The sequence below is a fragment of the Gossypium hirsutum genome, chromosome A10 (genome assembly GCF_007990345.1).
Source record: "Gossypium hirsutum isolate 1008001.06 chromosome A10, Gossypium_hirsutum_v2.1, whole genome shotgun sequence".
Lineage (NCBI taxonomy): Eukaryota > Viridiplantae > Streptophyta > Magnoliopsida > Malvales > Malvaceae > Gossypium > Gossypium hirsutum.
In genome coordinates, this window is record NC_053433.1 from 15,755,574 (window position 1) to 15,768,354 (window position 12,781).

Sequence of the window (12,781 nt, forward strand, 5' to 3'; positions counted from 1 at the left end):
TCCTAACTTGGACGTGGCTGAAAAGGAAGATTTGAGAGCCGAAGCTGCAAAACAGTTGGAGGAACGTTGTAGATGGTTGGAGGAGAAATTTAAGGCTCTAGAGAGTGCTGATGGGCATCATGGATTTGATGCCAAAGACTTGAGTTTGGTCCTAGACTTGGTGCTTCCCCATAATTTCAAAATGTCGGAGTTTGAAAAGTACAACGGGACTACTTGCCTAGAGGCCCACATTACGATGTTCTGTAGGAGGATGATCGGATATGTGAACAATGATCAACTGTTGATTCATTGTTTCCAAGATAGCTTAGTGGGAGCAGCAGCCAGGTGGTACAATCAGTTGAGCCGGCCAGAATAAATTCGTGGAGAGATCTTGCACAAGCCTTCATGCAACAGTACAATCATGTGACTGACATGATGCTGGATGGGATCACGCTGCAAAACATGGATAAGAAGCCTAATGAGAATTTTAGGCAATATGCTCAAAGATGAAGAGAGGTTGCCATGCAAGTTCAACCACCATTGTTGGAGAAGGAGATCACCATGTTGTTCATTAACACTCTAAAGGCTCCATTCATTACTCACATGATTGGAAGCACTACCAAAAGTTTTGCAGACATAGTCATGGCTGGAGAGATGATTGAGAACGCCATAAGAGGTGGCAAAATTGAGGGGGAATTGGCCAAAAGATCGGCCCCAAGGAAAAAAGACAATTAGGTGAACAACACAAGTAGCTTCAACTCGAAGGAAATCATAGTTGGTCAACCCAAAGTAGCTGCGGTTGGGCAACAGGGTTCTCAAAGGCAGGAATCGGGCACAAGGCACGAGAGGATGCAATTCACACCTATCCTTGTGACGTATCGTGAGCTTTATCAAAGCTTATACGATGCACATGCTATTGCTCCTTTCCACTTGAAACCATTACAGCCTCCATATCCTAAATGGTATGATGCAAACGCCAGATGCGAGTACCACGCTGGAATATTGGGGCACTCAATTGAAAATTGTACTGGATTCAAGAAGGCCGTGGAGAGGTTGATCAAGATGGGGGTTGTGAAATTTGATAGTACCCCAAATACTGAAAACCTTTTGCCAAATCACGATGATCAAGAAGTGAATGCCATTGGCGAAGCTAGTGAGAGAAGGATGAAGGAAAATGTTGTTGAGGTGAGGATGCCTATGAAGGTAATTTGGGAGGAGATGATGAAGAGAGGGATGATAACCTCTAGGAGAGAAATAGAAAAAATGAGAAACTCCTGTGAGTTCCATGGAGAAGAGGGTCATGAGACCCAAAATTGTGAAGAATTCAGAGCCTTGGTGTAAGGCTTTATAGATAATAAAGAGCTACAAAATTTTGAAGGTAGCTCTTATAAAAGAGAAATAAGTGTGCTGGAAGATGAACAAAAAGGAACCAGTCGGCCAAGGATTATTATCTCCCTGCCAGGGAATAACGAAGTGGAAACACCAGTAGTGCCCAAGGTCATTATCCATAAGCTTACTCCTTTCCCTTACAAGGATAGCAAGAGAGTACCATGGAGTTATGAATATAGTGTGACAGTGCCGAAGGAAGAAAATATAGCCAGCGCCTCTAAAGACGTGCAAGTTGAAGGTTCCCACACGTGGAGTGGGAAGCGTTATGATACGGGGGGCATTAGAGTGGAGCCCACAAAAATAAAAGGTGTCGAGTTTGAGAAGCAGAAAGAGGCCGAAGTACCCATCAATGAGCCGGTGGAGGAAGAGGCTAAGAAATTCCTAAAGTTCCTTAAACATAACAAGTACAGCATGGTTGAGCAATTGCGTAAGCAGCCGGCTGGCATATCAGTATTGGCTCTGCTTCTAAGTTCTAAGGTGCATCGGGATGCATTGATGAAGGTGCTTAACAAAACATAGGTTACCCATGACAAATCTGTTAACAAGCTGGACCGATTGGTGAACAATATTAGTGCGGATAATTTCATCTACTTTAATGACGATGAAATCCCACCGGGGGGCAGGGGGTCAACTAAGGCCTTGCACATCACAACTCGATGCAAGGGGTACACACTCCCAAGCGTGCTTGTTGATAATGGATCGGCCTTGAATGTTCTACCATTATCTACATTGAATAGATTACCCATTGACGATTCTCACATGAAAACATGTCAAAATGTGGTAAGAGCCTTTGACAGTACAAAAAGGAAGGTGATGGGAAGGATTGACATCCCCTTGGAAATTGGGCCGAATATATACGAAGTAGACTTTTTGGTGATGGATATCAAGCCTTCTTACAATTTCTTATTAGGTAGGCCATGGATACACTCAGCGGGAGCGGTGCCTTCATCGTTGCACCAGAAATTGAAATTAGTGACCGATGGACGGTTAATAACCATCAATGCGGAGAAGGACATTACAACCGCAGTCACTAGTAAGGCCCCTTATGTCAAGACGAACGAAGAGTCTATTGAGTGCTCCTTCAGCTCTTTAGAATTCGTAAATGCAATATTCATTTCAGAAGGGAGTGAGCTACTGGTGCCCAGGATAGCAAGAGCAACGAGGATGGCTCTACAAATGATGGCGGAAAAGAGAGCCTTACCAGGAAAAGGATTAGGGAAATACCTACAAGAAGGGACTCAAATCCCAGAACTTAAAGAGAAGAGAGATCGCTTTGGTCTAGGTTTCAAACCAGATTATAAGCAAAGAAGGAAGGAAATTGAGAAGCGCCAAGAGGGAAAAAGGGCATGCCTTAATAGAAGAGAAGTGGAGTGGGAGTCGATGACATTTCCTCTAATATCCCAAACTTTCATATCGAGAGGGTTACTCATATAAAGAAGTCATCAAGTTAATGCTATACAAGATGAAGGATCAAAGCAAGGAAACCTTAAGGGCATTTGCACTTACGAATCGGGAAGCTCTCTGAACAATTAGACTGCGGAGGAACTTCCTGTAGTCTTTAGGAATTTTTCAGAGTAATTCTTGAAACATTCTTGTTACTCTAGAGCCTAGGAGTAATAGAATTACATTTGTGAAATAGGCTTACGATCATCTATTATCCTTTTAATAAAACATAACTTTTATCAATTCAACGAGTATTGTTTCATTTTTATCAACCAATATTCCGTTAAAATTTTGACAGTTCTTATTCTTTCATTCATAGTACATAAATAATCATTCTTAATTTCATTCATTCTTTGTATATTCTTTATACTTCATAGATCTCTAGATATCAATGACATGAGCACTGATATTACAAATCCTGATTTCTCTCGTGAGCAAGACATGTGTTTAGAGGAATCTCAGGATTTTAAAGATGTCCAGGACTGTGATGTGTCTTTAGACCTTTTGAGGATGGTAAAACAGGAGGAGAAACAAATCATGCCCCATGAGAAAGAGGCAATAGAGAATGTAGCCCTAGAGGAAGGGAAAGAGGTGAAAATTGGCACGCATATTGCCGAAAACACAAGGCAAGGACTGATTGAGTTGCTGTGTGAGTTCAAGGATATCTTCGCATGGTCCTACCAAGATATGCTAGGGTTAATTACCGATATTGTGGTGCATCATCTCCTAATAAGACAGGATTGTAAGATAGTCCAATAGAAGTTGCGAAGAATGAGGCCAGATATCGTGTTGAAAATAAAGGACGAAGTCAAGAAGCAGTTTGATGCAAGATTCTTACAGGAGGTGAAGTACTCTGAATGGGCAGCTAACATTGTACCAGTTCCTAAGAAAAATGGGAAGGTTCGAATGTGTGTTGATTACAGAGATCTAAACAAAGCTAGCCCGAAAGATAATTTCCTTTTGCCACACATAGACACTTTAGTAGACAATACAACGAGATATTCGTTGTCCTCCTTTATGGATGGTTTCTCGGGGTATAATCAGATAAAGATGCATCCTGAAAACATGGACAAAACCACCTTCATAACATTTTGGGGTACCTTCTGTTACAAGGTAATGCCTTTTGGGTTGAAGAATGCAGGGGCAACATACCAGAGGGCTATGGTGACCTTATTTCACGATATGATGCACAAGGAAATTGAGGTGTATGTTGATGATATGATTGCCAAATATCGAACAGAGGAGGAACATATTGAAGTTTTAAGGAAATTATTCTGGAGATTAAGGAAGTTTCAGTTAAAACTTAATCCGGCAAAATGTACCTTTGGAACTGGGTCGGGGAAATTACTAGGCTTTGTGGTCAGCGAAAAGGGAATAGAAGTTGACTCAGACTAAGTTAAAGCCATTCGATATTTTCCTCCACCATGTACTCAGAAAGAAATTCGAGGTTTTCTTGGGAGGTTGAATTATATTGCTCAGTTTATTTCACAATTAACTGAGAAATGTGACCCTATATTTCGCCTCCTTAGAAAACACAACCAAGGTACTTGGAATGAGGAATGCCAGAATACCTTTGATAAAGTCAAGTAATACTTGTTAAACGCTCCAGTGCTATCTCCACCTAGTCTAGATAAACCATTAATTCTATACTTGTCGGTGTTTAGTAATTCCATGGGGTGTGTGCTTGGTCAACATGATGATTCGGGAAGAAAGGAGAAGGCTTGAAAAATTATGTTGTGCTTTGATTTGGACAACTCGAAGGTTGAGACAATATATGCTATATCACACGACTTGGCTAATTTCAAAACTTGATCCTCTGAAGTATATGATGGAGTCAACAGCTTTGAATGGAAGAATGGCAAGGTGGAAAATTCTACTTTCAGAGTTTGACATAGTTTATGTGAGCCAGAAGACTATAAAAGGAAGTGCGATAGTAGAATTTCTGGCTAGTAGAGCTCTAGAGGACTATGAGCCATTGAATTACGATTTCCCAAATGAGGAGTTGATGTGTGTAGCAACTACAGAGAATTATCTTTGGAAGTTGAGTTTTGATGGGGGCATCCAATGCAGTGGGAAATGGAATTGGGGCAGTCCTGGAATCCCTGAATGGTGATTATTATCCATTCACATGCAAGTTAGATTTTGATTGCACAAACAATATGGCCGAGTATGAAGCATGCATCATGGGACTCCGAGCGGCAATAGCGCGAGGAATAAGAATCTTGGAAGTATATGGAGACTCTGCGTTGGTAATTTACCAGATTAGAGGTGAATGAGAGACAAGGGATCATAAATTGATCAATTATCGAAGGATAGTTTTGGGGTTACTTGAGAAGTTCGATGACATCACTTTCAATTATATCCCACGAGACGAAAACCAGATGGCAGATGCTCTAGCAACTTTGGCTTCAATGATTAAAGTGAATAAAGAGGAGGAGATGAGACCCATTCAAATGAGTATTTTTGAGGCTCCAGCTCACTGTTGTAACATTGAGGAAGAAGAAAAGGATGATAACCCTTGGTATCAGGATATATTGCGATATGTGAGAGATCGTAAATACCCAGAACAGGTAACTGAAAATGATAAGCGAACTTTAAGGAGATTAGCTTGCGACTATGTTTTGGATGGGGACATCTTGTATAAAAGAAGAAAGGACCAAGTACTGTTGAGATGTATTGACGCCGTGGAAGCTAAGTTAATCTTGGAAGAAGTTCACGAAGGCGTTTGTGGGATGCACGCTAATGGTTTCACGATGGCTAGACAAATCATGAGGTTTGGATATTATTGGTCTACTTTGGAAGGGGATTGTATCAACTACGCCAAAAAATGCCATAAATGTCAGATTTATGGAGACAAGATTCATGTACCACCTTCACCTCTACACGTTATGACTTCTCCATGGCCTTTTTCTATGTGGGGCATGGATGTCATTGGGCCAATATCACCAAAAGCTTCAAATGGGCATCACTTTATTTTTATGGTCATTGATTACTTCACGAAGTGGGTAGAGGCTGCTTCTTATACGAATGTTACTAAGTCGGCTATAAGTTGTTTCTTGAATAAAGAGATTATTTGTCGGTATGGGATGCCTGAAAGGATCATATCAGACAATGCACTAAACTTGAACAACAAAATGATAGTAGAAATTTGCAGTCAGTTCAGGATTAAGCATCATAATTCCTCTCCATATCGCCCAAAGATGAATGGGGCACTAGAAGCTACTAACAAAAAATTCAAGAAGATAGTGGGGAAAATGACTGAGACCTACAGAGATTGGCATGAGAAGTTACCATTTGCACTCTTAGCTTATCGAACGTCCATCAGAACTTCTACTGGGGCAACCCCTTTCTCGTTGGTATATGGAATGGAGGCAGTGTTACCCATTGAAGTTGAAATACCTTCTCTTCGAATTTTATCGAAGATAAATTTGGATGAAGCAGAGTGGATTCAATCGCGGTATGACCAATTGAACTTGATTGAGGAAAAGAGGCTGCGAGCCATTCGCCATGGTCAGATGTATCAGAAGCGAATGATGCGAGGTTATGATAAGAAAGTTTGTCCAAGAGAATTCCACGAGGGGGATCTTGTGCTAAAGAAGATCCTTCCCATTCAGAAGGACTTTAGAGGAAAATGAATGCCAAATTGGGAAGGTTCGTATGTCGTGAAGAAGGCTTTCTCTGGGGGTGCATTGATCTTGACAAAAATGGATGGGAAGAGTTTACCCAACCCAGTGAATTCAGACTCAGTCAAAAAGTACTTTGTCTAAAGGAAAGGAGAATCCAAGGTGAAAACCCGCAAAGGGCGCCTTGAGGTTACAAAAAAAATAGAGAGGTCAAGGTGAAAACCCGCAAAGGGCGCCTTGTGACCAAAGGGGTTTTGAGTTGAAAACCTGAAAGGGCAGCTCAAATTTTGAAAAACACACGGTAATCTTGCTATATTTGATTCGACGAAAAGCGAAGCTCGTTGCATATCGGGGCATCAACAAAGTGCTTTGGATCTTTTAAACACATGTTGAACTCAAGAAAGACTTCATGGAGCTGGAGTATAGACGCTCAAGTGGCGATATCTAGGGCCTCTAACTTTTGTCCTGTTTGCTATCTTTAGATTCTATTTTTTCTCAAAGATAGGTTTTCAGATTAATTTCCTTTGTATTTTTGACAAATTTATTCAAATCTAATTATTCTCAAGATTAAATTCATCTTCCATTATTCTTAAAGTGTGTTGCATTAAATAATGATAGATGAACTAAATAATTTTTCACAAATAAAGTTTTGTTCATTACTCTGGAAATTTCTAGATAATACAAGAAACTAAAACAGGACAATTGTTCGAGAAATTCACGTAAGTGAGGGTTGAAAGAACTTGAGGAATTTCTTTCTTCCAGTCCGAAATGATGATTGGACAGATCAAACAATTCGATTCTAAGAAAAGATCATCTTATAGATATTTTGGTGGGTCATAGCATTTGAAGAATGGTACAAACCCACAGGCTGAGTAGGAATGATAATTCGAGAGAAATAAAGTTAAACTTCAACGAAAGAATGAGTAGTGATGTCTGGAATAGGGGTCATATTCATAAACATTTTGCATTATAACAGGTTTAATTAGGAGCATTTGCCTCATTTCGATCATAGCATCCTAATCATTAGGCATGAACTCATATGCATTATACAGGTTAAGTCCTTCAAGGGACAATGAAGATTGATGTGCCTTAATCCCCTAAGCAGTAGGGTAACAGGCTAAAGCATAGCAGATCTGGCTTTCACGTGTTTACGCTAAAGCAGATCTAAGATGATTTGGTGTCTCTGTATTGTCAGAAGGCAGATTGAAGATAGCAGATTTGTCATTTCTGTATTGTCAGAGAGTAGATCGAAGATAGCAGATTTGGCATCTCTGTATTGTCAGAGAGCAAATTGAAGATATAGCAGATCTGACTTTCAGAGGTTTTTACATCAAAGCAGATCCAAGATAACAGATCGGGTATCTCCATATTCGACGGAGAGCAGACACATAACAGATCTAACCTTCAGATGTTTATACTGAAGCAGATCCAAGATGATTTGGCATTCTTGTGTTTACAAGGAGTAAATCAAAGACATAGCAGATCTGACTTTCAGAGGTTTTTACATCAAAGCAGATCCAAGATAACAGATCTAGCGTCTCCATATTCGACGGAGAGCAGACACATAGCAGATCTAACCTTCAGATGTTTATACTGAAGCAGATCCAAGATGATTTGGCATCCTTGTGTTTACAAGAAGCAAATCAAAGACATAGCAGGTCTGACCTTCAGATGTTTATACTGAAGCAGATCTAAGATGATTTGGCATCCTTGTGTCGACAAGAAGCAAATCGAAGACATAGCAGATTTGGCTTTCACGTGTTTACGCTGAAGCAAATCTAAGATGATTTGGCATCTCTATATTGTCAGGGAACAAATCGAAGAAGCAGATTTGGCGTCTCTGTGTTCGACGGAGAGCAGATCGAAAATATCAACATGACAGTCATGAGTTTGCAAGGAGCAGATTGAGGAACCCTGGTCTGATAAAGCCGGGCAAATTTGGTCTTTCTATAAGTCTTTGCTCAATTCCTATTACACAGCAATGACCAAAGAGGGGCAGCTGTAATAGCTCAAATTTGCCCAAGCCTTAAACCAAATAAAACAGCAATAAATAAGTGTTTATTTATTACAGTCCAGTTTACAAAAGCCCAAGTGTTTGTGGCCCAAATACTTAAAACCTTAGACCATTACCCAGCTAACCCAGAACCCGGTTACACCCAAGCCCAAAGCCCGTTACACTTGTGACCCAATTAGCCTAAAACCTTATGCTCGGTTACAACCCCATAAGCCTACCACTACCCTATACCCACTACACCCTTGACCCAACTCAACGGCCCAAAATTAACAAGGCCCAATGCCTAAACAGAATCTGGAAACCCTAGGGTTTCCAGAAGCTTCGCGCCGTAAGCACCCCAAGAGTCGTGCCTTTTCAAATTCCATCGTTTCAGCTACCCTTCGTCGGTTCTGTGATTCTAGGCCTCGTGTTATGCCGTAATCGATGCACAAATCAACACCGGTGGTCTACTCTCCTCGAACACCTGCAAAAATGGAAAAAAAACGATAGAAACGAAACAAATATGGTAGGAAATAAATCAAATATTGTAAATATTTTTATTTTTCTTTTTTAGTGGCTATAAAAAGCCCGAATCGAAAGGATGTAAGGGACGTTTTGGGGGGGGAATACACACACAGACTCAATAAAAAATTTTATTTTTACATATATATACAGAAAAAAGTACCACGGTCGATCGAGATACACAAAGGTGAATATTTTTTAAATATATATATTGTGAACAATAAAAAAGAAAAGGAAAACGTACCATTCTGATTCGCGTCAGAAAAAGGAAATTTTTCGGTTTCCGACTACCATATGTGGCGGCATAGACAGGGGCGCGTGAGCGCGTGCAAACCCCTGACGGAGGCACGACGGCACTCCGAGACCGGCCCCAAGTCTTCTTTCAGAGGATTTCTCTTGTTTTTTTTCTAACCGGGTGCAAAAATGATTTTAAAGCTCAGAATTTGACTTATATAGCCCAAGTGAAACGATGTTGTTTTAGTTTAACTCAATAAGCATAAAACGGCGTCGTTTCAAGGCTCAGTGTGACAACCCTAATTTTGACCCTAGTCGAAATGTGGTTTCGGGACCACCAAACTGAGTCATAAATTTTATTTAAAATTTATTTGCATAACTTCTATGTGTGGTAGTGCATGTGTGAAAATTTGATGTTTTAATTTAGTCTTATGAATGAGAAGTTTACTTGAAAGGACTTAGTTGAGAAACCAGAAAAATGTGATAGGTAAAAGTTGAAGTGGCCAAATTGTATATGGATAGCATCATAGAGGACTCGCATGTCAAATGGACCACTATGATTATAGTGGACGGTAATGATGATGAAAAATTTGGCATTTTGTGTATTTTATATTAGTGAAATAATATTAAATAGTTTTATATTAGAAAACCATGAATTAATAATAGAAAAAGGGTGATAAAAATAAAGTTTCTCATTTTTGTCTCCCCTTTTGCCGAAACTAAACAAGAAATTGAAGAAAGAACACCTAAGGCATTCGACCATCTTGTGTTAGGAATTAAGGTATGATTTCATATGTTTTTGTTTGGATTTTGAGAAATTTAAATTGGTTTTGAAGCTCCTAACATGACCCATGTGTATGATTTTGTGTTTGTGATGCATGAAGCATTCGGTCATGAGCTCAATGGGTTACATTGTGTATGTTTTGATAATTTATAAGGAGAAATGTTTCTAATTGAGTATGAACAAACTAAATTACTATATTTGGCTCAAATGAGCTTGAGTAGTCGGCTAATGAAGTTAAGTATATGAATTAGGAGCATGAGTCCATTCGGCAATTTAAGATAAATTGTGAAATAATGCTTAATATTAGTAGTACTTGTTTAATTGGAAAATTAAGCTTAGAATGGATGAATTTATGAGTTTGGGACAAAGTATATATATATTCGGCTATGAATTTTTGTGTTTAATTTTGAATGTTGATGTTTCAAATTGAAAATGGATGTTGGTTGAGTTATAATACTTGCTTAATAATGAAAAGAACATGAGCTTAATGCTCAAATAGCATTCGGCTTTGGCGTAAGTTAAATTAGTTAGAAAATGAGTTCCAAGATAGTGAATTATGTGTTAAAAGAGGGATTTAGGTTGTATATACGTGATTAGTTTGAATACAAGAGGCTATGTTAGCTAATTAAGGGATTCGTCCATAGTATTTTAGTGAATAATAATTTGAACAAGGGTTTTAATTGTATGATAGGTTTTTGGCTATGGTTAATATTAGATGGAATACCGAATATGTGTGTGTGTCTATGAGGAATGAATATAAATTGGGGCTACGATGATTGAATTATTTTATTTGCTTAGTTGGCGCTCAAAATCAAATGGAGCCAAGTTCGGCCAAAGGAAAAGTGAAAGCGGTTGAGTAGCTGATCGGAGTTGTGCATCCGACTAAAAAGGTAAGTTCCTAAGTAATTTAAGTTACAGTTAATATTGCACATATAATAGGTTGGATAAGAAATCATGGTATGTATGAATTTGTGAAAATCGAATGTGAGATTTATCAACCTATCTATGACATAGTGGTAGCTATAGATAAGAAATTTCAGCAATATGTGTGCGAGGTTATGCGGCACTATGTGTGCAAAAACTACATGGCACTATGTGTGCGAGATTATATAGCACTATGTGTGCGAGGAAACGCGACACTATGTGTGCGAATGAGTAAGAGCACTATGTGTGCGGACCTTTAAATCGAGCACTAAGTGTGCGATATCGATCGTAGAGAATTGCTTGTGCAAATGAAAAAGTTTAAAACTTTAAACTGGGAGTAATGAAATGTGCATGGATATTAGACATGGGACTTGATCTATATCTGTATATTAATAGATAATGCTCGGGAAGAGAGAAAGAAGAGAAAGGTAATCGGCTCAATTAGTATATAATTGAACAAAGATATAAATTAATGATAAATGAATCTAAATGGATTGGAGATTGATTTATAGATGGAGCGGCTTGGTTTGTGCTTTATTTGATTAATTGGACATTGTTTGTCATTTATATATATATGCCAACGATATGCATATGATATTTACCATGGTCCTTTCAATTTGCGATTAAATCGTGTAGGAGTACATAGTGAATTCAGGTAAGTATGTACCAAATTTATAATGTACACATATGACATAAGATTTCCTTGTGATATCCAGTTTGAATTTGGCTAATATTGGATTGAAATTTTAAATTTTTGTTAAGATAATTGGATCATTACATCTTTTTTTTTAAATTTCTTAGGACTTATTGAGTTAATAACTCACTTGGTGTGTTTATTGGTTTTGTATAGATCATCTTGTCGAGGAAAGCTTGGATTAGTTATGAAGTCATCACATCTTTTGACAACCCCTTTTTGGTATCTTTGTTTAAAACTCAAATAGACATTATGGCATGTATAGAATAATATTTTGGGAGGTTGCTATTTTGATAGTATTGTATATATATAAGGCCATGTGAATATGGCTAAAGTTCTATGTATGGATGTGATAATGGTTTAATTATAAATCTTGAAGTGAAATCAACTTGACATATTAATCCATATTGTGATATGAGTGTGATTATGTTATGCTTGAACTAACATGTTAAGCATTCGAGATACATTATGTATGTATATTCGGTCAAGAGGAGAAAAATCACCTTACATTTTTACCCTTGTTTTAGTATGTGCTTACTATAGAAGTTACTCATGGAAACGTGCTATTATTGTTGTAATTACTTAAATTAATATTGGACACGGGAATTAGGGTGTTACACTCAGGATCCGCGTGTTGACCCGATTACCCGAGGAGGATCCACATGTTTTCGTAAAGTGGGTTAATTGCCCAATTGGTCCTCTCGCCTTTTTAATTTTTTATAATTTCATCTTATATATATTTTAATTTAGCTCTAATGTTCTAATTTTGTTTCAATTTAATCCTCATAGTGACTTTAAAATTGTATTTGGAGAAACGGTGTCTTTTTGGGATTAGGGCAAATTACCCAGTGAGTCCCTCGACTTTAGTCCGTGTTCCAATTTGGCCTAGTTTTCTTTATTTATTTGTGATTAACCCTAAATTCCTTAGTTAAATTTAATTTTAATCCTTATATACCTTTAATTTAATTTATTTAAAATACTTTATATATATATATTTAATAAACATTAGTTATGTATATAATAATATATTATTTTATTTATATTATTTGTAACATTATATATATAAATTTTATTATATGTTATATATTTTTATTATATTATTTATTTTATTATATTTTTATATGTAAAATATTTGTTACATTATTATTATACATATTTCATATTATATTTCATTATATTTATTTAAGTTTTTTATT

The 12,781-nt window shown here is 37.8% G+C and overlaps 1 protein-coding gene across 1 annotated transcript; it reads left to right on the forward strand.

The window, feature by feature from the left end:
- The first annotated feature begins 501 nt into the window (after positions 1–501).
- LOC107895755 (uncharacterized) lies at positions 502–2,802 on the forward strand. The gene is made up of 4 exons (XM_016820983.1): positions 502–655; positions 755–1,255; positions 1,358–1,845; positions 1,888–2,802. The coding sequence occupies exons 1-4, from the start codon at positions 502–504 to the stop codon at positions 2,800–2,802; spliced, it is 2,058 nt and encodes a 685-aa protein (XP_016676472.1).
- The last annotated feature ends 9,979 nt before the right edge of the window (positions 2,803–12,781 follow it).

What these genes read in the sequence shown, in the direction of transcription:
- LOC107895755 (XM_016820983.1), top strand. Translation starts at nt 502, where the DNA reads ATGCAAGTTCAACCACCATTGTTGGAGAAGGAGATCACCATGTTGTTC. An exon ending in GATTGAGAACGCCATAAGAG is followed by an intron (nt 656 to 754) that starts GTGGCAAAATTG and finishes AGGAAATCATAG; the next exon opens with TTGGTCAACCCAAAGTAGCT. An exon ending in CTCTGCTTCTAAGTTCTAAG is followed by an intron (nt 1,846 to 1,887) that starts GTGCATCGGGAT and finishes AACAAAACATAG; the next exon opens with GTTACCCATGACAAATCTGT.